Source organism: Balaenoptera acutorostrata, chromosome 20 (assembly GCF_949987535.1).
Source record: "Balaenoptera acutorostrata chromosome 20, mBalAcu1.1, whole genome shotgun sequence".
Classification (NCBI taxonomy): Eukaryota; Metazoa; Chordata; class Mammalia; order Artiodactyla; family Balaenopteridae; genus Balaenoptera; species Balaenoptera acutorostrata.
Genome location: NC_080083.1, coordinates 39,050,255 through 39,074,725, shown reverse-complemented (window position 1 = coordinate 39,074,725; position 24,471 = coordinate 39,050,255). Strand labels below are relative to the sequence as shown.

Here is a 24,471-nt window from a genome sequence, read left to right as displayed (position 1 = left end):
GTTGCTTACAACTGGTGAATCCTAACTATATACATTTTTTGCGTTCAGTGGCTTACCACTACCCTTGAAAGCCTGGCAGGCCACTTCCCAACAGCCCAGCATCTGGATTAGAAGGCAGAGAAATACAGATCTCAGCCAGTTTAATGGTCACATTGTCAACAAATCATTAAAGGTGGGGAGCGGGGGGATCTGCCCGACAACACAGACCCTCTTATTCTCAAAATGACCCGGAGTCCTATTTTGTTTGGAATCTGATTTTCTACACATTCACCATGGTTTTCAGTGGCTTCTTGGAGTGTCTAGTTGGCAACTCAACAGGTTGATTAATGTGCCTCCCCCAAATGCAGTTCAATTGCCCTGTGTATTATCTCCTTTATCTTCATGGTGGCTCTGATATGTGGTATGAGAGAGACCCCCCTTCTCCCTTAATAATACACCCTCGGATGTTCACCTGGCTATGGCCAGGTGGAATAGAGACCACATTTCCAAGCTTCCCCAGCAGGTGGTCTGGTCCAAGAATAAAGTTCTGGCCAATGGGATTTAAGGAGAGGTCGTGTGTGCAGGTTCCGAGAAGAACCCTTAAAGAGAAGCACATCTTTTTTTCTTTCCCACTGGCTGTAATGCTGCCCATGACAGTTCTCTCGGACCACATGGTGAGCTTGGGCACCACAGAGCAACAGACAGAAGGGGCTGGAGCCTGACAGCAGGCTGTACCATGCTGGCCACAGACTGGCCATCTCCCAGAAGAAGAAACTCCCATCTCCTAAAACCACGGTGAGAGGGGATTTTTGTGATACACACTAAGCCAATTCAAAAAAATACAGGTGGGAATTATGAACTCTCATTGTACAGGTAAGGAAACTGAAGTGCAAAGAGGCCAAGTGGGCTGCCCAGCTGGTAAATAGCTGAGCCTGAAGTGGAGAGTTCAGTACCACTGCCCCAGCATTACAGCCTTGCCTGCCCAATCCAGGGAGAAAGGATGGGATGGGTAATTCTCTTCTTTAGGCTCTGGATTTAGTCCCTATCTGATCAACAGAGATTGTCTAATCTCAATTTTATTTTTCCACAATTGTTTACTAATTGAACCCAAGAAACTGGGACTGCGTAGGGCAGGGTTGTGGTGGAAACAGGTTGCTCCTTCAAAGGATTGAAGAGTTCTAGAAACACATATCAATGCAATTTGCTCATAAACTTAAGAACCATGCATCATTTCAAAAGACCAAGTGCAAACACCGCTGATTCTACTTCCCTCCTTCCTCAGACACACCCAAACACCTTGGTCAAGAAGGGTGGCCTCTTCTTTTTCTATTCTTAAACAAAGTGGCAGATACCCCATTTAAATCTGAAAAAGACAATAAAGAGATTTGGTTTCTGGAAAAGTTGTTTGCTTGTTTGTGGAAAGTTTAAGGAGTTGGAGCAGGACCGCCAGGAGTCCCAGCTGCTACCAACTCAAACAACTAGAGTAAGCCTTTAGCTACTTGGACCGGGTATTGTAAAACGCCAGGTGGGAGTGAGTCAGCCAGGCGGGAGCTGGGAGGGAACTGGAGACAAGGCACAGCCCCACCTAAAGGTGTCCCCAGAGAATGGGCCTGTGAAAATTCAGGCCCGATCTGCTGCCAGATCTGATTTCATAAGAGAAGTCAGGAAACAAGGATTTTTTAAAAAAATAATTCTTTTGGGCTTCCCTGGTGGCGCAGTGGTTGAGAATCTGTCTGCCAATGCAGGGGACATGGGTTCGAGCCCTGGTCTGGGAAGATCCCACATGCCGCGGAGCAACTAGGCCCGTGAGCCACAACTACCGAGCCTGCGTGTCTGGAGCCTGTGCTCCGCAACAAGAGAGCCCGCGATAGTGAGAGGCCCGCGCACCGCGATGAAGAGTGGCCCCCACTCTCTGCAACTAGAGAAAGCCCTTGCACAGAAACGAAGACCCAACACAGCCAAAAATAAAAATTAATTAATTAATTAATTTTAAAAAAAAATAATAATTCTTTTGACCTTTCATCTTTGGCAACTAATATGTTCACTGTTTTATCCTCAGTGCTTCACAGGGCCTGGAATGTAAGAAGTGTTCAAATGAATGACCAAATGAATGAATTATAAATAATGCACATAACCCAATTAAAAATAAGCAAACAACTTGAATAGACTTTTTTCCAAAGAAGATATATGAATGGCCAACAAGCACATGAAATGCAAATTAAAACCACAATGAAATACCACTTCATGCCCACTAGGAAGGCTGTAAACAAAAAACCAAAATATCAAGTGTTGGTAAGCATGTGGAGAAACTGAAACTCTTATGCACTGCTGATGGGAATGTAAAATGGTGCAGTTGCTGTGGAAAACAGTTTGGTGGTTCTCCAAAGAGTTAAACATAGAGTTAACATTTGACCTGGCAATTCCACTCCAAGGCATATACCCTAAAGAAGTGAAAACAAGTGTTCAAAGATTTGTACACAGGGACTTCCCTGGTGGCTCAGTGGTTAAGAATCCACCTGCCAATGCAGGGGACACAGGGTCGATCCCTGGTCCGGGAAGATCCCACATGCCACAGAGCAACTAAGTCCCTGTGCCACAACTACTGAGCCTGTGTGCCACAACTACTGAAGCCCGGATGCCTAGAGCCCGTGCTCCACAAGAGAAGCCACCACAATGAGAAGCCCACGTGCTGCAATGAAGAGTAGACCCCGCTCGATGCAACTAGAGAAAGCCCACGCGCAGCAACGAAGACACAATGCAGCCAAAAATAAATAAATAAATAAATAATTTTCTTAATTAAAAACAAAAATCAATGGTAATTCTTTAAAAAAAAAATTTGTACACAAATGTTCATAGCAGTACTACTCACAATAGCCAAAAGGTGAAAACAACACAAATATTCAGTAATGGATAAACAAATAAACAAAATGGGGAATATCTCTACAATGGAATATTATTTGACCATAAAAAGGAATGAAGTACTGATACATGCTACAACATGGATGAACCTTAAAAACATTGTGGTAAGTGAAAGAAGCCAGACACAGAAAATCACATATTGCATAATTCCAGTTATGTGAAGTGTTACGGTTAGGCACATCTGTAGAGACAGAAAGTAGAGTAAGTGGTTGTTCGGGCAGAGGGGGTGGGAGGATAGAGAGGTGATAGCTAAGGGTAGGGGTTGCACATATTCATGAACACACTAAAAATGATCAAATTGTACACTTTAAAAAATAATGCACAAAATTCTATTCCTAGGTATACAGCCAACAGAAATCATACATGTGCTCACCAAAAAGACAGGATATTTGCATTATTTCCAACACGAAAACTACCCAAATACTCATAAACAGTAGAATAGATAAACAGTGATTTATTATTTGCAATATTATACAGCAATGAGAGCAAATGAACTATGACTACACCCAACAATAGGAATGAAACGCATTAAAAAATGTTAAATGAAAGAAGCCAGAGAGAAAAAGGTATACACTGTCTGATTCCATTTATATGTACAAAACAGGCAAAACCTAGCTATGCTGTTAGAAATCAAGAGAGCGGCCAGCTGGGTGCTGGTTGTATCGGTGTGTTCAGTTTATCAAAAATTTATCAAGCGAGCATATAAAATATATGTACTTTCCTGAATCTATGTTATACTTCAATACAAAGTTAAAAAGAAGACCCTTCTAGGGCTTAAGCCAGTGTTGGTAGAAACACAATTCATAAACTAAATTTAGCAACCGACTGTGGCATCTATTTACCATCCTGTCAAAAAATAAAAGCAGCTTCTGTGCAAAATACATGCATACATTAATAAATAATGCTGGGAAAGCCAAGCAAACACATCTGTTTGTGATCTCCATCTTAGAAATTACTCAAGAAAAGAAATAAGCTCAACTTTGAATGCAGCAGAATTTTCCTTTCTGGGAGTTCCAATATGAGAAAGCAGTTTTGTGCCCTCTGTGCAGTTCCTGGTACCCTGTGACTGCTGGCCCAGCCAACCCGTTTCCTACATGGGTGCATGATCCCCATGTACAGGAGCACAGAGCATCTCAGGGCACATTGCTTACTATTTAGAATATGGCTGACTGGAGGCAAGGCTTTGGCCTTGCTCCAGCGGGAAACTAGGATCCACCTGATAACTACTTGACAGTGTAATTTCCAATAATGTCTGTAGAGACGTTTAATGACAAGTCAGGAATGTAATGATTATGATTTATGAAAAAAGATGGGCACGCTCAGTGGGGAAGGGCAGAGATGGATAAATCTCCTGCAGGGTAGTGAACTGAAGGAAGACAGAGAACAGTGAGCATCTCCCCTGTAACGCTGTCTTGCAGGTTTTCCCAGGCAAATCATCCCAAGTGCTCTTATCCCTGTCTTACAAATGGAGACAACCGAGAGAGAATTTAAGCAACTTGTCCAAGACGCCACCATAAAAGTCGGTAAAAACATCCTCATCATTCAATAACAAACAGCTTTCCACGAAAACAGACGAGTGACATTGACACATGAGACACAAAAAAACCCTGCAAACTGACAGAAGAAGGAAGACAGGTGGCCAGTAAGCATAGGAAGAAAAGATGTCCATGTCACAAATCAAAGCAAAATAACCATAAGAGATCAGCAAAGATGGAAAATATTGATAGCATGATGTCTGCAACTTATTTGCAAATGGTGGCCAAAAATACGTGTGTGTGTTTACAAAAGGGTATCTGTAAAAAGGATTATTCATTTTTATAGATGAAGCAAGAGGTTCATTTTCTTAAGTTTCCCAGTCTGGTGGGTGGCAATGCCGGGGCCCTTTCTGCATGTACAGCTCTTTACACTGCAGCCCGTCCACAGCCTCCTCTGGGGGCCGCACAGGGGCTGGAGCAGCAAACCTGAAGCTGATGGTACCACAGGCCCATGGAGAACCACCCTCGCTTGGCTCTCACCTTCCAGGCCCTCAAGCCACACTGGCCCTTTTCCACGATTTATTTGTGGTATCTGATTCATCTTCTCTGCTGCCTCTGATCCCATGGTTCCAGCTCACCTCTCCAAGCACCAACTACAATGGCTCTGCACCCTAACTGCCTAGTCCCCTGGTTACAGCCATCTGGAAAGCCTTGTGCCCCGGTGTCAGCCCTGCTCAGTGCAGCCTAGCCTTCCGGCAGGACCTGGACAGAAAACATGGGCTGGCTGGCTCAGGGAACTCCTGTGAGCAGTTGTAGCATTCTGTGACATTCTAGGGCTGGTGACTAAAGTCAGGGCTAGAGACTCTGTGAGCACCAAGGACCACAGGTCCTGACGGGGTCAGGCAGAGACCACAGGCAGAGCTGGACCCTGAAGGAGCCATGGGAAGCAGGGACGACCGCGCCACCTGAGCACACAGGTCTGAGAATCTACTTGGGGGAGAAGCTATTTGTTTTGCCTCCTGTTACATATTACCTGCTGGGAGGAGGTTCCTGGGACCTGGGTCAGGGGCTTGCAGGTGGAACCTGCCCCTGTCAGAGGCTGGAATTACCCCAGGTCTTGGGCAAGGCCTCTTAATCCTTTCAGAAGCCACAAGGGAGGGACGTGAATAGATGCGAGGGGCCCGTGGAATTGCAGGACCGGCCCCCACACTGAGGCCAACCACTGCTCCCCTGGGCAATGTGCCACAACAGCCACCAGCAAGAAAGCTTTAGAAAGGAAATCGAAAGCAATAGCCCGCTTTTGTTCCAAGTCATGGACTGGCCTCCGCCCCTCCCTGGATAGGTATTTGATGCCAGGCTATGCCCTGGGCTCTAAGAAGAAGATAAATCATCACCAAAGCTAAAAGACGGCAACTGCCTGGTTTTACAAATTTCATTTTATATATGAGACAAAGGATTAGTATTTAGTCTGTATTAAAGGGGGAAAAAAAACCCCCACACATCAATAAAGACAAGCAATCTAACACAATAAATATGCAAAGAATATGAGTATTCACAGAAGACATTTCAAAAGACACCTAATCTCCCTGGTAATCAGTGAAATGTAAACCAACCCACAATAAGATACCCTTTAGCCCCCCACCAGAGTGGCAAACACTTTATCCTTCAGCAATCCTGAGTATTTGCGAGGTTGTGGGCAAATGGCAACTCTCAGTCCCTGCTGGTGATCATAGCAGTACAGCCTCTCCAGGGCAATTTCTAGAAAAGCTGAAAATGTCAACCCTTTAATACGGCAATTGCACTGCTGGAGACATAGTCATATGAAGGATTTCTATACAGCAGGTGAAAAGAATAATCTAGATCTATAGGTGTCAACATAAATAGATCTCAAAAATATACTGTTGGGTGAAAAAAGAAGGGCACAGTGATATAATTTTTGCTAAAATTATAAAAGCATAAGTATTGTTTATGGACATACAAAAAAAACTAAGAGCGCTTATTACTTGCTTGATAGGATTCTAAGCGTTTTACAAATTATATGATATTCTGTTTATGGATTCAGAGACATGTTAAAAGCAAAAAACTTGCTCTGACACAACATACATTAAATTTATGACAGTGGCTCTCTGGTGAGGGGTGGGTTGGAGGAGACTTAAAAAAGGGACATCAGCTTGATCCGTAATATTTGATTACTTTTATTTATCATTTTCTGTAACAAGTATGGCTATATTTTAATTTGGAGCAGTAGGTACACAGGTGCTTGTTACTTGATCATGTGATTGTATTAAAAAATTTTTTTTCCATATGAAATTTTTAAGAAGAAAAATACAGGAGGCTTGATGATTTCCTAAGAAGGGTACTTCAACGTTCAAAAGACAGAGCAACTTCCTGGCACAGACAGAATGACCCACTGGACCTGTCGTGTTAAGGGCCAGAACAAGACTAACTTTTATGCAATAAGGAAGGGCTGCAGGCTGCCCATGAAGTTCACGTGCTGTCCTCTTGGGCAAGCCTCAGTCCTCAGTCAACATACTCACCCTTGTGTGAGACACAGCTCCAGCTAAATGTGCCAACGCATCTTCTAGCTCATGGCAGATGAGAGGCAGGCTCTCCTCTTCCATCTCCCTTGCACATCACCCCAAGATTCATTATTCAACCCAGCAGCCCACGTACTGCTCACTGATCCATGCACCATGGGGCTGCATTCTTGCAGGGGTGGGGGGGCTCCTTTCCCTAATTTTCAGAAAGACACTAGGCTAGTGGTCGATCTGGGAGTAGAGATGGCAGATGCTGGGGCTGGAGGGGACAACTTTTAACCTGTAATAACTGTTTTATCCTGGAATAAAGTTATTTTTATGTACCCACAAAGATGAGTGGCACATTTATACCAGCTACAACATACAACTAGTGTTCAAGAAAATGAAGGAGCTGTTGTGACAAATAAAATCCAAAGAGCACTAGTGAATGGTCATTTTCTTAACTGATGGCCATTTTAATGTGCAGTGGCCACCAAGAGCACAAGAATGACTATGATGTTAAAAGGTCCTCAGCAAAAAATAAGAATTTCGACCTAAGTCTCTTAGGGAAAAAAAAAACAACCTCAAAATAGATCACAGACTGCATGTAAAACATTAAAAACATTTAGAAAACAACATGGGAGAAAATCTTCAGGATCTAGGGCTAGGCAAAGTTTTTAAACTTGACACTACAAGCACAATCTATAAAATTAATAAGCTGACCTCAACAAAATTAAAACTTTTTGCTCTGCGAAAGACCCTATTAAGAGGACAAAAAGATGAGATACAGAGTGGGAGAAAATATTTGCAAACCACATATCTGACAAAGGACTAGTATCCAGATTGCACAAAGAACTCTGAAAACTCAACAGTTAAAAAAAAAAAAAATCAACTAGAAAATGAGCAAAAGACATAAAGAGATACGTCACCAAAGAGGATATACAGGTGGCAGATAAGCACATGATGTTATTCAAGGGACTTCCCTGGTGGCGCAGTGGTTAGGAATCTACCTGCCAATGCAGGGGACATGGGTTCGAGCCCTGGTCCGGGAAGATCCCACATGCCGCGGAGCAACTAAGCCCGTGAGCCACAACTACTGAGCCTGTGCTCTAGAGCCTGTGAGCCACAACTACTGAAGCCCGCGAGCCACAACTACTGAAGCCCATGCGCCTAGAGCCCATGTTCTGCAGCAGGAGAAGCCACCGCAATGAGAAGCCCGCACACTGCAGCGAAGAGTAGTCCTCGCTCGCCACAACTAGAGAAAGCCCGCACACAGCAACGAAGACCCAACGCAGCCAAAAATAAATAAAATAAATCTATTAAAAAAAACCGGGTTTCGGCACCAAAAAAAAAAAAAAAAAAAAAACCCAAAATCAGTTCTTAGATGATATAATATTGGGGACCACAAGGTGTAACTGGGCTTCCCAGTTCAGTGGGCCTAGAAGCCACACCGTCTCCATCACTCTCTGCTGGGATAGCCCCTTGACACATTTGTTAGACCTATTCTGAGGCCCCCATTTCTCAGCTTGCCTTTATGCTGCCACACCCAAGAGGTGAAATATTGAGCATAGGAGATCATGTCCTTTTCCCCATGGTTATCAAGGAAAGCTAAACTGTTTAATGTATAACACACACTTTCATGAATTTTTTGTCAAGATTAATAGGTCACTCCTCCCAAAAGCAACTCTTGGTTTTTGAGCAAAAGAAGATAGACACAAGAGTATATACTCTGAGATTCAAGAATAGACAAAATTAATCTATGGAGATTAGAAATCAGAACAGTGATAGTCTCTGGTTGGGGAAGGGAATTGACTGGAAAGGGGCACTAGAGAAATTTCTAGAGCTGTGCTGTCTATATGGTAGCCTAGTCACATGTGGCTCTGGAACACTTGAAGCATGGCTAGTCTGAATTGAAGTGTTCTGTAAGTGTTAAATACACACCAGATTTGGAAGACTTTATGAAATAAAGAATATAAAATACCTCCTTAGCAATTTTTAAAAGATTGATTACATGCTGAAATGATATTTTGGCTATACTAAGTTAAAGAAAATATATCATTAAATTTATTGCCTATTTCTTATTACTTTTTTAATATGGCTACTAGAAAACATAAAATTCCACATGTGGCTCACAGTATATTTCTACTGAACAGCACTGTTTTAGAGCGCTGGACAAGTTCTGTACCTTGGGGTGTTGAGTAATGGGTGAATACATTTGTTAACATTCATCAAACTGCACACCTAAGATTTGTGCATTTTACTGTCTGTAATTATACCATAAAGTCCCATGATCTTTCCACCACCCAACATAACCTTCCTGAAGGAGTCCACAGCTTACAAAGAACACAGACTACAAAGAACCCCCAAGTGGTAAGAGCTACAACGAAGATTTTGAGCAAGGCACTCTGTATTGGTGGAAACTTCCATTTTTAGCTCGAATAAAACTGATGGTGTATATGTGTTTTTGTACATGTAGAGAAAGTAAACAGGAAATTATTATTTGAGTCCAGTAAACTCAAGAAGACAGAGGGCCTGAAATACTTGGGGTCAGGAGGCATCCATGCTGCAGATTTTCCCTTGGGCCACTGCTCGGGGCTCATGGGGAAAGCACATAGGAGTCAGGGGTGGAGGCTGATTCAGAACACCTGCATCACTAAGGTACATACAAGGTTTAGATTTTAGCTTTCTAGGGTCAAAACCCTCAGTGTTTTCTGTTCACTCACAGAGGACTAGAGAAAACCAGAGAGTCCAGAGGTTAGGAAGAGTTCATAAGGGTTTAAGCATAAGTAAGATTTCATACAAGTATGAAGGCTTCCTACCTCGACCACAGCCCTCTTGGATTCAGGGATCCAAGTCTCAAAGTCCAGCCTCCTTAGGAATCACAGAAAGTCCACAGAAATACTGCAGAGTGCTTCTTGTCCAAGTGGCCTATTTTACAAAGAAACCGAGGTCCAGAGAGGTTGAGGGACTTGCCTAAAGCCATACTGGTCGGGCTGGGCTTGCTTTCCTGTCATCTAACTCCCAAACTGAGAAATACATGCATGCCAATGAGATTCACAGAACATGATTCCTAAGGTAGAAAAACAGCTTGTTTATTTCTGAAAGGAGAGGCCCCTGGCAGGATTATTGGCTCCTGTCATTTATCAGGACACTCCTCTAGCAAGGCCCCTTTAAGAGATGAAATTACATACTGTACTTCGGTTTGATCAGGGGGGAAACAAAAGCAGTCCTTTATCCCAACACTCAGCGTAATCACGGATGGGTCTGTCAACTCAACCAGAGCAGCCCCAGCTTGGTTTAAGCAGTTGCCTCTGCCAGAACGGTCTTCCTCCTATTCTACAGACAAGACTCTAAACTGTGGGTCTTGGGGTCATTGTAGCAATGTGCAAAGCCACTGTTACATAAGTACTTTCTGTCTCATAACTCATTAGCACCAGGCTGTGGGTAAGAATTTTCTTATGCGACCGACCTCATTTAACTCTCACGACAACACTATTTACACATAACAAAAGTCTCAAGTTTAACTTAGTCCCAAAGCTACCAGCTAGAAAGTGGTTCTTTGGAACTCAGATCTGTCTGGTTCCAAAGTCTTTGTCTGTAGATTGAATAAATAAATAATGTGGGAGATGTTAGGAGGGCTTCATACGCAGGGTTCAAAAGAGTTCAAGCACAACAAGAGTTTATATCAATACAAGTATACGGCCTTCATCCTTCAAACCACAGACCTATCATTGGAGGGATCAGGCTCAAATTCCAGCTTCTTTAGGAAGTCTTACCTAATCCCATTCCCACCTATCAGATTCTTCCCTGCTTTGATTGACACTCTCCTGGTATAGCATCCTTACTGCCTTGAATCAGTGGGTCTATGATCCTCCCCTGCAGATCCCTTTTTGGCAAAGAAGCCACTGGAAACAAGTTCATTCATCCTTGTATCCCCCATTGCACCCTCTACAGTAGATTGCATACCTACTGTGTGAAAGGCAGGAGAGGTAACTAAAACCGATGTGTACCAGTCAGTCACTGATTACAATGTCCAAATTTATAGTTTATTTTCTACTATTACATTTAGACTGGAGTAGTGAGTAAGGATATCATTACCAAATCCCTTGTTAATCATCTTTGGTAGATTATGGGAAGGGTCTATTTTTCTATTGTGCTTTCTACCCAAAACACTTCCTAGCTTAATATAATCCCCTCATATAGGGACATCATTTTAGTTTCCAATACTGGTCCCACCTGATTATAGGCATCCCCCTGGAGGGTGGTCCATGAAGCCCACTCGTGCCCTTGCACCAACCATCAGCACTGAGTCACTGGAGTCCCTGCTCTGAGGGTCACATCTGATTCTGAGAGGCTTGAGCCACGGCTCTCTCTGTCTTTCCCAGCTGAGTGCTCCCAACACCCTGGGTGCAGCTGCCTCACTGGCAGCCCCAGGCCAGCGTTAGAGGTCTGAAGGAAGCCTGCTTATTGGAGGTTCATCAGGAATCAGCATTGGATTCTGCCTTCCTAGGCTCCCTGAAGCTCCAAACTAGACCACCTGCCTTCCCTGGGGTTGGGGTTATGTGGACAAGGGGAAGGGGTTGGTGGTTCAGGAGGTCTGTAGAGCAATGGACAGCTTCTTCTTTCCTTCTGGGGAAAAGGCTGTGGACAGCCCTGACTTTGATGGATAGCGGAATGTCCAGAAGATCCAGGGGCTAGATTTAGGGCTGGGCAGAGGCTGACATCTTGGTAACTGGCCAGAAGAGAGAACCAGGTGCAATAAAGAGGCCACTGAGGAGGAAAACCTCTCCTACCTTCAAATCACTTGAAATTCCTACCCAGACCCCATTTGGAGGTTCTCAGGTACCAACTCTGCCCCAAAGCAAAGGCTGGGAAGAGCAAGCCTTTGTCAATCCAGCATGTAGGTAGCATTAGTGACAAACTCCACACAGGCTCCAAGGTTAGGTAACATACTCAAGGTCACACAGCAGGTAGGTGGAGGGCTATAACCCAAAGCAGTCTGGCTTCAAAGTTCTTGCTTTTTCTTAACAGGCAGAACTGGGGATCTGACAGGTAACAGGCATGGGGTGTCTGTCAGCAAGAAAGCAGGCTGTATGTGACCAGGTCAGAAAGGGCAGAGGACAGAAGTCCAGGAGCTTTCCACACCATGGCACCCAGAACACTGAGTAGTGATCATCTTGACTTATCTTCTCCCTCACTAGACTACAAGTTCCCGGAGGGCTGCGTTTTCTGGCTTTCATAACCACAATACCCACCCCGTGCTTGACGTGTCGGTGACGTTCTCAGGAATATCTGTTGAATGCTTGAGACTCTTGAGGGCTTCTTAAGGACAGAGTAGGAGCAAAATCAGGTCAAACCACCATAGTCAGTAGGTAAGGCCTCAAGCACAAGGGCGTGGCAGGAATGGGAGGGAATTAGGCCAAATGCTCAGGAAATCTTTCTCTGGACACATGGATCTCCTCCTGACAGAGTCAGAATTTCTCTGAGGCCTGGTGCCCCTACTCTGCAATTGTAGGCCTGTAGCAGGTAAGAGACCTGCTTTGTTTACACATAAAAAGTCAAAGGTCAGGGGACTTCCCTGGTGGGGAAACGGTGAGAACGGTTTTCTTCATCAGAATCCCATCTGCTGACCTGCCATGAGCCACTGGGTTTTCCCAGAAAATTAAGCCTAGTGATCTGAAAGCACTGCAATGCTTTCTATCTTCAGAAACCAGCAAGTTCAAAACGTTGTGATCTTGGAGTTCTAGCCAAAGAGGAAGAGTTTGCATCTCCCTCCAACTTCATTCCTTTTTTTCTTTCTTTCTTTTTTTTTTAACCGAGCAGTTCTCTCAGAGAACTTCCGGCTTTTCGTCACTTTTCCATGTCCAGGCCTACACTCCACACTCCACCTGGTATTCAAAACCGTGTCCTGACCCCAGACCTAGTACCTGGCCTAGCTGGCTGGCAGGGCAGGCTCAGCGGTGCCCAGGCCTCCCCCTGCTGGGTGCTGAAGATGAAAGCCACCACTGATAACATCAGCGGGAGCCCAGCTCTGCTTAATCAACACACTTTCACATCTGTAATCTTACAGGGAGGTAACATTACTTACTGTGTTGCTGTAGAGGCAGCAAAACTACTGGAAACTCACATCCTCCACCTGCCAGCCCCCATCCCACCCTCTGCATTGAGGACAGAAGAAAACAGACCCGGTAAGTAGCAAGGAGCCAAGCGGTGTTTGTCAGCAGCTGATGAGGAGAGGGGAGACTGCTGAGCTTAGTGGCCTAGGGTGGTCAACACCGGGTGGAAGATCCTCAAGTTTATCCCTGCAAGGGGTCCAGCTCAGAGGCAGTGTCCTGGGGACAGAGTACAGGCCTTGCCCCTGCCCCTCCCCCTCGGGGCAGACTGCTAAAGGCTCCCACTTCTGGCCATCAGTGTGCCCGCGAATGGACGAACCTAAAGTCCCAGACCAGAGCCCAGAGTCAGTGCAGGGTCCCTGCCAGCCACCAGCCGCAGCCCCAGTCTGCGTGGGCCAGGCCGGCATTTCCTGTTGCCTAGGTGCCAGGTGCAGGGTACCTACTCTCCCGCGTGTGCCGCCCGGAGGTGGGGCAGCCGCAGGCCTCCCAGCCCGAGCGCGATCGGCCCCCAGAGAGGTTCCGCAGGACCCGCAAGATCCCCTCCGGGGGACGGGGCCCGTCCCTCTCCTCCCAGGCCGCGTACCTGAGGGGACGGACGCCCCACAACCCCACTTCCTGCCAAACCCGGGAGAGGCCGACCCGGGCCCCCAGCACCCCCGGGCTCCGGGCGCACAGCCTCCCGACGCGCAGCATCCCGACGTAGACAGACGTGGCTCGCGACGCCCGCGTCCGGGCCCGAGTAAACTTTTAGTGTGCTGAGGCGGGGCGAGCGCGGAGCGGGCGCGGAGGCGGGAGGGTCGCCTCTGCCTATGGGTTGCGGAGGACTAGGTGCCGGGCGGGCGGGCGGGGCGGGGCGAGGCGAGGCCTGAGAAGCTTGGAGGAAGAGAAAGCGCGCGGGTGACCTTCCCCTGCACCCGCCGCCCTCCCCCTCCCACCCTCTTAAAATGGCCCTGGTTTCCTTCTGGATCCGACGTCCCCGGCCCGCAGCCCAAGGCAGGTCTCCCTTCCCAACCACCAGAGGCTTGGGTTTGGGGGCGCAAGAGCGTGTTGATTTCGTAGAGGGGGAGCCAGCGGCGCGGCGCGGCGACACCAGACGCGGCCATCCCCCGAGCCGTGTTGGCGCGCGGGTCACGTGCTGCCCCCGCCCCACCCCGCGGGTTGCCGGCCAGAGGCCAGGGAAGCCCGCGCGAAGCGCCCCCAACCATGCCGGCTGGAGCAGAGAGCCCGCGGGGGAGGGGAGGCAGCTGGGACAAAGCGTGGCGCGGCTGAGACCGCTGCGGCCCGAGTACTGGGTGAGGACAGACGTCAGCTTCGGAAGGGACTCCATTAACAAATGGAGGGGACCCCCACGTCCCAAGCGTCAGCCTCCCATCCCTCCCCCGGACTTCTGCCTTGACCTGCAGTGCACCCTAAAGTGGCCTCAGACGTTGGAACCTGTCCACCACCACCACCCCCGCGCCCCAGGCACAATTCCTGAGGCTGAGGAGTGATGAAAAGTAAACCTCCCTCTCTCCAGACCCTCCCTGTGGTCCCCTGAGGCCCAGGGGTGGTTGCAGGATGGAGAGAAGGTGACTGCCCATCTCTGGACCTAGCTAGGAAAAGAGGCACTGGACAGCAGTGTGGCACATGTGCCAGGTCCGCAGTGTCTCGGTGTAGCCATGGCCCTTCTTCCAGAGGAGAAGGGGGAGAGCAATACGGGGAAAGACCCTGGCAGGGTGGCCTCCCCTCTCCTGACCCAGAGGCAGTGATACACACTGGGCCAGGAAGAAGGGGTGGCTGAGGGCAGGGCTTGGCCTGAGAAGATCTTCGCCTTTATCTGGGAGTTTTGGCTCAACCGAGCTTGTGAGAAGGAGACAGCGCTGCTCCTCTTCATGATCCTGAGAGTGACCTCGATCCTCTGAAACCCTGGCTCCTGGGGAGGGTCCCCACACTTCAGTTGTGTGGGGGTGGGACAGGAAGGAAGACAGAGGAGCACAGATTATAAGGAGCTGGGCTTGCAAGGGCCTGCCTTCCTAACAGACTAGCTCACAGACTCTGATAGCCCAGCCCAGGGAATGTGGGGCACACGGGAGTATCCCAAGTCTGGGTACCAAGCCCTGCTTGGCAGGCTCTGCTACTAGCTTGCTGGGTGACCCTGGGTAAGTCATTTCTCCTCTCTGGGCCTGTGAAGTGAGGAGTGGATACTGATCTTGCAGGCCCTTGCACTTTCCTTGCTAGTTTGAGGATCCTGGAGGGGGAAGGGTGGGATGAGTTCCTCCCTGAACTTTGCTCCAGACTCAGCTTTCCACAAACTGGGCTTTCCTGCCTTCCCAGACATAGATGTTGTGGAATCACAGCCACCAGTTTCAAGATATCTCCCCCATGCCAGGCTCTTCATGCCAAGCTCTTCAAGGACGTTATCTCTGCCCTCACAATCAACCTGCAAGGAACAGGCATGCCTTGGAATGTGTCTCTGTTTTTATGGATAAAGAAATTGAGACCCAAAGCGGTTCAGCTACTTGCCCAAGGTCAAGGTGGGCTCAGTGAACACAGGCCAAGGCTCTGTCTATACTCAGTTTGTGGCTTTGGGCAAGTCACTGGGCCTTTCCAGCCTCAATCATCTTTAAAATGGGAATAATACTAGCCTCAAACAGAGGGCTGGGGTAATCACTGAGTACAGTAGCACAGAACTGGTACTCGACCAGTTTTCAGTGATGGTTAGTTTCTTTTTCCATCCTCTTCTTCCTCCTGTGTCTACACTCTGAGACCTTCCTCTGCGTTAGGTATTACAAACCTTTTTTTTTTTTTTCTTTTTTTTTTTTAGTAAGAAGAATTACTTTTCATCTCTGCAAAGCCTTGAGAGCTGTGGTAGGCACTGGTTCCAAGGAAGGTGAGGACGGCTGGGAGAAAGACAAATGGAAATGCCTGATGTGAGAGTTCCTGAGTCCGGGTAGCAGATCATGGTGACCAGAATTCTTGGGTCACTTTGAGGGAGTAGGTAGCTGGGCACATTGGCCATCCATGCCCTCCAGCTTTCCTCCCTCATCCGTCAACCAACTCAGTTCCTCATAGCTCCCCAAGGGGCTTTCTGCCTGATCCGAGCATATCTGCTTGTGCTGCACATGACTTGCATGATTTATGTCCCCTGTGATTTTGCTCATGCCTTTGGCTACCCTGAGAAAACCCGTAGGCCTTCCCCTTTGCCAATTTCCTTCCCTTCCTGTGCTTCAAAACCGGTCTCATACTGTAAACATCATTTATTGATTTTTCAAAAACTTCTTAGCATCAACCTATGAAAAAGTCCAGAAGACTTAACTGAAGTTAGGGAACAGAATGAAAATGCTACAAACCTTGGAAGTCACACTTGACAGTAGTGTTGAGAGGTAAGGGACAGGAGATGAGAGTGGAGGCAGATACTCTTACCTTACAAATTGAGGTGTCAAGAGATCCTGTTTATTGATGATGGAACATGAAATAAAGGAATGTGTCATTTAAAGTTACAAAGCAACCAGTGTACGTACAAAAATAGCAATAAAACTATATTAGAAGGACATGAGGGGGAAAGACGGGAGTGCGAATCCTTGCCTTTTAAACAGAAAATCAAGAAATATCTGAATAAGTATATTGTTTAGAGGTAAATAACAGAAGATAAAACAGAAACAGTTAAAGTAATTCAAATGGTTCCCTTTGGACTTTTTTTTTTTCTTTCTGGCATTTCTATAACTTTATTTGACAATCAGCAGTTAGTTCTCATCCACATTAACTGTCTGCAGATTTTTGAAAGTGGTGACAGGTAAATTGGTAACCAACGTATAGAGCTTGTTTGGTGAATCTTCATCTTTATTATGTTTTCTGGACAACCGCACACGGATACGGTATGGGACATTCCTTATTCCTTTGGCCCAGACAGTTTTGTTGAGCCTAGTGTCAATGCATGCATCTGGAGTGCCCATCTCCTTCATGGCAAATTTCCAGATTTCTTTGAGTGCCTGAGGGGCACGCTTCTTGAAACCCACTCCAGGGATGCGCTTGTGAACGTTGATAGTGTATACTCTGGTCACCACCTCGTTGATGGCTGACTGGCCCTTCTTCTTCTCGCTGCACTTTGCAGGAGCCATCCTGCCGGGCTGGGGATGGAAAGGATTCCCTTTGGACTTGAATAGACATTTCTCCAAAGAAGATGTATGAATGGCCCACAGACACATGAAAAGGTGCTCAACATCACTGGTCATTAGGGAAATACAAATCAAAACCACAATAAGTTACTACCTCACATGCTTTAGGATGGCTACTATCAAAAAAACAGAGAACAACAAGTGTTGGCGAAGATGTGGGGAAATTGGAACACTTGTGCATTGCTGGGGGGAATGTAAAATGGTGCAGCGGCTGTGGAAAACAGTATGGCAGTTCCTCAAAAAATTAAGAACAATTACCACATGATCCAACAATTCCACTTCTGGGTATGCACCCAAAAGAATTGAAAGTAGGGACTTGAGTAGACATTTGTACATCAATGTTCATTGAAACATTATTCACAATAGCCAAAGGCAGAAACAACCCAAATGTCCATGGATGGATGGATGGATGGATGGATAAACAAGATGTGGTGTATACAACAGAATATTATTCAGCCTTATAAAGGAAGGAAATTCTGACTCACGCTACAAGGGTCAAACTTGTAGCAACATTTAAGGTATGCTAAGTATGATAAGGACAAATACTATATGATTTCACTTATATGAGGAATCTACAGTAGTCAAATTCATAGAGACAGGAAGTAGAATGATGGTTGCCAGGGGCTGCAGGGAGGGGGAATAGGGACTTATTGTTGTAGGGTACAGGATTTTAGTTTGGGAAGATGGAAAAGTTCTGGAGATGGGTGGTGGTGATGGTTACAAACAATGTGAATGTACTACTACTTTTTGTTAAAAAGCCTTTTTCTTGTTTTATTTTCCTAAGATGGTGTACATGTTTTCTCTTAATAAATTTTTTAATTAACAGCCCAAGGGAGGCATCCTGACTAGTGCCACTGATCATTTACAGAGACTAGCATGTTTCATGAGGTTCTCAATGAGTGCCAAGGGGTTACATAGGCCTGCAGTCGGTCTCGGAGTCAGGTCTGGGAAGAATCCAGCTCTGCTGCTTTTCCTCTCAATGACCCTGAGCAAAGTTGTTTTCTCTGGTGTAATTTTTCAAAGCTCTCTGTTGTAAGTGACTGTTTCCAAGTAGTATATGAAAAATGTCTCTTTCAAAGAAATTTCTTCACTGTAAGTCTGAGAAGGGAGCTGTCTAATAAGAGATGCAGTAGTCATGAAGGAAAGGTGGGAAAAAAGACACTGCTGGCAGCCACATAAAGAAGAAAAAGGAGGATGAGGAAGGGAGTTTTAATTTTGAAAGAAGAGATGACAGTGACTTGATACATGATGCCTATACTCTGCCAATCAGATCCAGTAGCCAGTATCAAAAACAAAACAAAACAAACAAAAAAATAAGGCTGATAAAAATTGTTCTAAAAACGATGTTTCTGATTTTCAAGCTGAACGTGAAAATAAGGAACTCGTTCTGAACTGCTGTGTAAAGTAAAATTATTTGATCACAACTAATGATGGCAGACACAGACAGTCATGATATTAAACAATCAGTATTTTCTTGCTGACAACTCAAAATTGAAAAAACTAAAGAAACTGCAATCTCAGCAGCTGCCAAAAGTTGTGAAAGCCTTGCTTTCATAAAGAGTGTAGTACAAAAATCTTTCTTTAGACAATGTAATTTTAAACTTTTCTTGGGTCAAAGTCAAGAGCTAAAGTCATCTGTCAAGACTTGAATAAGACCCAGTGTTATCAGACCAAATCTAATTTATCTTCCTTTACTCAATCATTGGTTCAACAGACATTCCCTGAGTGCCCACTAGGTACCAGGCACAAGGCTGGGCTCTCAGGCTGCAGATATGAATAAGACAGGTTTCTGCTCTCAGGGAGCTCACTGTCTAGTAGAGAACACCAACCCTGAGACTGATGGGGGCATGTGGTGTGGCCAGTGCCATGGGAGAAGGGGGACAGGGGATAGGCACCTACCCTAGGTGTGTCACCGAAGGTCTCTTAGAGGTCTGAGCTGAGTGAGTAGTGTATTAGTTTCCTAACACTGCTGGAAAAAATTACACAAGTTTAATGGTTTAAAACAACAGAAATTTATTCTCTTACAGCTCTGGAGGCCAGAAGTCTGAACTGAGTCTTATGGGACTAAAATCAAGGTGTTTGCAGGGCTAGTGCTTTCCAGAGGCTCTGGAGAGACTTGTTCCTTGTTGCTTCCAGCTTCTGGTGGCTCCAGGCATCACACTCATCTCTGCCTCCTTGGTCACATTGCCTCCTCCTCTTCTATGTCCAATCTCCCTTTGCCTTTCTTTTTTTTTCTTTTTTTTTTTTTTTATAGAAAGTATTTATTTATTTATTTATTTATTTATTTATGGCTGTGTTGGGTCTTCGTTTCTGTGCGAGGGCTTTCTCTAGTTGTGGCAAGTGGGGGCCATCTCTTCATCGCGGTGCGCGGGCTTCTCACTATCACAGCCTCTCTTGTTGCGGAGCACAGGCTCCAGACGCGCAGGCTCAGTAATTGTGGCTCACGGGCCCAGCCGCTCCGTGGCATGTGGGATCTTCCCAGACCAGGGCTCGAACCCGTGTGCCCTGCATTGGCAGGCAGGTTCTCAACCACTGCGCCACCAGGGAAGCCCCTCCCTTTGCCTTTCTTATAAGGACACTTGTGATTACATTTAGGGCCCACATGGTTAATCCTAAAAAATTTCTCCATCGCAAGCTCTTTAATTTGATTACATCTGAAAAGTCCCTTTTGCCATATAAGGTAACATATTCACAGGTTCCAGGGATTAGGACATGGATGACTTTGGGAGCCATTATGCAGCGCACCCCAGATAGGATTGGGAGGGGAAACTGTGGACGGCCAATGGGATGTTTATAGGGGGAGAATATATAAATGGGAGTGTGGAGAAAGTATACGTGAAGGCAGGGAGCACATACATTCTGGAAGTTACTAGTATTGTTATGGGAGTGCTTTTTTGGGAGTAGTGGGAGGCAAGGCAGGGCCTTAGGAGAGAGGCAGGCAAAGTGTATAATGATTACGGATTTTATTTCCAGCATGCCCTTAGCTGGCAGGTGGTATGTGGTAGGTACTCAATATATTTTGGGATATTTGAGTCAAATGAATGACTCAAACAAGTTATATTCTTAGAATGCCTACTATATATTTGTTGGAGGTATAAATAGAAAAAGAATCTCCATTGGTGGTATTCAAACCCTATGACCAATAAGTGAGGCCTTTCAAGGCCTAGGCAGTATGTCAGGATGCTTCCAGATGCTGGTACCATGACCTAAGCTAATCCATCTTGCCACTCTGCCACTCTCAGTGTACAGAAAATGTCTTCTTCCCTGATGGTCTCACCATGGCAGTTCCAGGCATCACACACAGACAGAATCAGCAGAGAAGCATAGCAGCCTTTGATTAGGAAGGAAAGCCTTTCTCTTGAGCCCCCCAGTAAACTCCCTGGGGTTCAATCATTGTTATCCCTGCCAACATTTCTAATGCAACCAGGGCATGGGGTAGCCATAGGGCATCAGTGGAAAGAGCTCACTTTTGGTCAGGGTGATCAGGCAAGTATTTCTGGAGGAAGTGGCATCTAGACTGTGCCTTGAAGGATGAAAAGGATGGTGACAGTGGAGAGGGAGGAAAGGGCATTCTAAGCTGAATGGCATGAACAAAGAGGAGGAGGTCGAAACATACAAGAGTTGATTGGTGGGCTTCCCTGGTGGCGCAGTGGTTGAGAATCTGCCTGCCAATGCAGGGGACACGGGTTCGAGCCCTGGTCTGGGAAGATCCCACAGGCCGCGGAGCAACTAGGCCCGTGAGCCACAATTATTGAGCCTGCGCGTCTGGAGCCTGTGCTCCGCAACAAGAGAGGCCGCGATAGTGAGAGGCCCGCGCACCGCGATGAAGAATGGCCCCCACTCTCTGCAACTAGAGAAAGCCCTCGCACAGAAATGAAGACCCAACACAGCCAAAAATAAATAAATAAATAAAAATTTAAAAAAAAAAGGGTTTCCCTGGTGGCGCAGTGGATAAAAATCTGCCTGCCAATGCAGGGCACACGGGTTCGATCCCCGGTCTGGGAAGATCCCACCTGCCGCGGAGCAACAAAGCCCGTGCGCCACAACTACTGAGCCTGCGCTCTAGAGCTCGGGAGCCACAACTACTGAAGCCCGCGCGCCTAGAGCCCGTGCTCCGCAACAAGAGAAGCCACCGCAATGAGAAGCCCACGTACCACAAGGAAGAGTAGCGCCCGCTCTCTGCAACTAGAGAAAGCCCGCGCGCAGCAATGAAGACCCAATGCAGCCAAAAATAAATAAATAAATAAGTAAATAAATAAAAATTAAAGAAAAAAAAAAGAGTTGATTGGTTTTACAGGAATTATTTTTTAAAGTGCCTTCTAGGGACTGAGAACTTTGTGTATTTTTTCCCATTTAATCCTTATTCAAAATATAGCTTCCTCTATAGGTGGAAATTTATGATTGAGGAAATCCAGGATTGGAGAGATTCTGTGATGTGTCCAAAGTTGGCAGAACTAGCACTTGATCTCAAGTTGTCTCCAGCCTACGGTGATTTTATTCATTCATTCATTCATTGTTTATTTATATTAAACTTTTCTACATTATAATTTATTACAAAATTATAATACATGTGCCTTGTAACCGATGTTCAAGGTAAGCAAGGTTAAAAGTGTGGGTATTCCATACCTTTCCCAAGCTCTTATACACATATAGACATATGTAAATGTTTCTCACCTCTCCCTTTATGTATTTTTTCCAAAAAATGAAATCATCCTGGAAAATTGATGAAATCTGAATAAGGTCCATAGATTGATAATAGTATTGATCAGTATTAACTTGTTGAGTTTTATAACTATCCTGCGGTTATATAAGAGTTTTACTTGTACTTGGGAGAGACACACTGTTGTATTTATGGATGGAGGGATATCATGTCTGCAACACACTCTTAAATAGTTCAGAAATATGTATATATTTCTGTAGTAAAATGTTAACAGTTGGGAAATTTGGGTGAAGGGTATCCAGGAATTCTTCCTTCTATCCTTGCGACTTTTCTTTAAGTCTGAAATAAGGTCAAAATTTTAAATTTTTTAAAAATGAGATCATGCCATGCATCTTACTCAGTGACTTGCATTTTTTGCTTGAGCATATACAACAAACATTTTTTTTCCAGGTCAGTACATGTAGTTCAGGCTTCCCTGGTGGCGCAGTGGTTAAGAATCCCCCTGCCAATGACAGGGGACACGGGTTCGAGCCCTGGTCCCGGAAGATCCCACATGCCGCGGAGCAGCTGGGCCCGTGAGCCGCAATTACTGAGCCTGCGCGTCTGGAGCCTGTGCTCTGCAACAAGAGAGGCCGCGATGGTGAGAGGCCCGCGAACGGCGATGAAGAGTGGCCCCCACTTGCCACAACTGGAGAAAGCCCTCGCACAGAAACGAAGATCCAACACAGCCATAAATAAATAAATAAATAAAATTTAAAAGAGATAAGCAAAACATAAAAAAAAAAAATACATGTAGTTCTATGCATTCTCTTTAATGGCTGCATAATGTTCCACAGTGAGGTTCCATTGTGTAAATACATTCTAATTTGTTCAACTACTCCCCTTTTGATGGATTTGACTTTAAATACAATGTTAATTATATATTAAGGACTCCTGTAAGTTTGTATCTGTTTCCACACTCTCTACGTTGTTCCATTGATAACTGCCCATGACAATGCTATACTGTTTTGAGTTTTCTTTCTTTTTTTTTTTTTTTTAAATATATGATTGAATTTAATTTTATCTATTTCTTTTTACTTTAATGTGAATATTAGAAAACCTTAAATTACATACTTAGCTCATATATTTCTTTTTTTTTTTTTCCACACACACACACTGTATTTTATTTTTACAAGAGATAAATAGACTGACACCAAGCATTGTACATGGATGACCACAACAAAAGCAACAATGATTGCAATTACCAAACATGAAACACACTTATACTATGTCATAATATTGACATTCAGTCCAGTAATCCTCCACTGTAACAGCTCCTTTACTTTGCAGTGAAAATTGATTTGTATATTCTTTTCCTCTGAGTCCTTGTGGGATTTTTTTTTTTTTTAATTCAGACAGAAAGTCACAAAAATTATACTCATCCTCATCAGTTCACTCAGTCCCATGAGTTTTCTTATAAAATCAAATATCTGGTTGGACCGGACCCTCATGGCTATTTTTTAATTTCATGAAGTGTTCTTGGCAATTCTCATACACTTACCCTCCCATATGAATTAGATTTTTTCCATCTTATATGCATTTTAAGATCACTTTTACCTAGTTCTAAAAACAAAACAAAAATCTTTTTGGGATTTCTAATTGCAATTACTTTAAATTTGAAGTTTACTTTGGGACGGACTCATTTATAGGAACATGGTTTATCTCTCTACATGTGGAAGTATTTAAAGCAAATTTATGTAAATAAGCTATATAAACAGAGATCATGTGCCTTAAAAAAGCTCTTTGGGGCCTTTTTCAAGGACTCTCTGAGTCTGACTTTTTTTTTCAGTCCACCTCTGGCTGTGGGTTGAAGCATGAAAGGGGCCAACTGCCCTCAGAAAGGTTGACGTCACTGCATAGTGCCATTCAGCTCTTTCCTGCATGTATCTCTCTGTGGGTCCTTGACACACTTTCCCATTTTATTATCCCCATTCGACAGAAGGCGAAACAGAAGCCTGGAGTGCTGGATCAACTTGCCAGGATCGCACTGGACCTAGCAGTGACAGCGCTGGCCTGATGCCCAAGGTTTTTCCAGGAAGCTGATGCCTCCTGTCCTGGTCCTGAGCTTTGTCTTCTCAAGGGCTATGCTACCTGTGTTCTCTTTGGCAGCTGTTCAAACAACCTCAGTATCCTGACACAAGGTGGCACTTCGTTTGAGGAGCTGCAGCGCAGGGCTGGTCTATCGTTCCTGAGGAGAAAGCTGTCAACAGATAACAGGCTTCACTTTCTCATGAAGCTGTGGTTTTCCAGCCTCAGGGAGTGAAAAAATCTTTCTCAAAGTGAAGAGCTGCTGTCAATTCCTCACTCTGCTGCCCTGCTTCCCTGGGCTGCATCTCTGCCTGTCTGAACCTGACCCATTCTTCAAAGCCCAACTTAAATGCCACTTCCTCCATGGAGCCTTTTCTGATTTTTTCCTTCCTCCCAGGCTCCTCCTCCCTGCCATGCTGGGTATGACCCACCTTCTTCCAAATACACTCATTTGCTGTGACTGTCCTTAAAGAGTTAAATAGTTGACTTCTCTGAGCCTTAACTACTTCCTTTCTAAAACTGAAATAATATCTGCCTTTTATATCTGGCTGTTATGAGTTAAAAGAAATAATATACATAAGTCACAGT

At 45.3% G+C, this 24,471-nt stretch overlaps 2 protein-coding genes and 1 long non-coding RNA gene across 7 annotated transcripts in view; 1 reads left to right on the top strand and 2 right to left on the bottom strand.

The window, feature by feature from the left end:
* The window catches only part of ACSF2 (acyl-CoA synthetase family member 2), a 29,620-nt gene extending 15,807 nt beyond the window's left edge, over positions 1–13,813 (bottom strand). For 3 of the 5 annotated variants that reach the window (XM_007176443.2, XM_007176444.2, XM_007176446.2), the window contains exon 1: positions 13,586–13,811. In XM_007176443.2, coding sequence (XP_007176505.2) covers positions 13,586–13,695 — 110 coding nt within the window. In that variant the 5' untranslated portion in view covers positions 13,696–13,811. Of the gene's footprint in view, positions 1–13,585 lie in introns of all 5 variants that reach the window. The other 2 variants (XM_007176445.2, XM_028165005.2) reach the window with 2 other exon arrangements.
* Positions 12,761–22,795, top strand: LOC130705871 (uncharacterized). The gene is made up of 3 exons (XR_009006271.1): positions 12,761–13,077; positions 15,806–15,871; positions 22,267–22,795. It is a non-coding gene; the product is annotated as an uncharacterized LOC130705871 (long non-coding RNA).
* LOC102998597 (60S ribosomal protein L31-like) lies at positions 16,725–17,099 on the bottom strand. Its single transcript, XM_057535696.1, has one exon. It carries the CDS (start codon positions 17,097–17,099, stop codon positions 16,725–16,727), a length of 375 nt encoding a protein of 124 aa, XP_057391679.1.
* Positions 22,796–24,471: the final 1,676 nt, after the last annotated feature.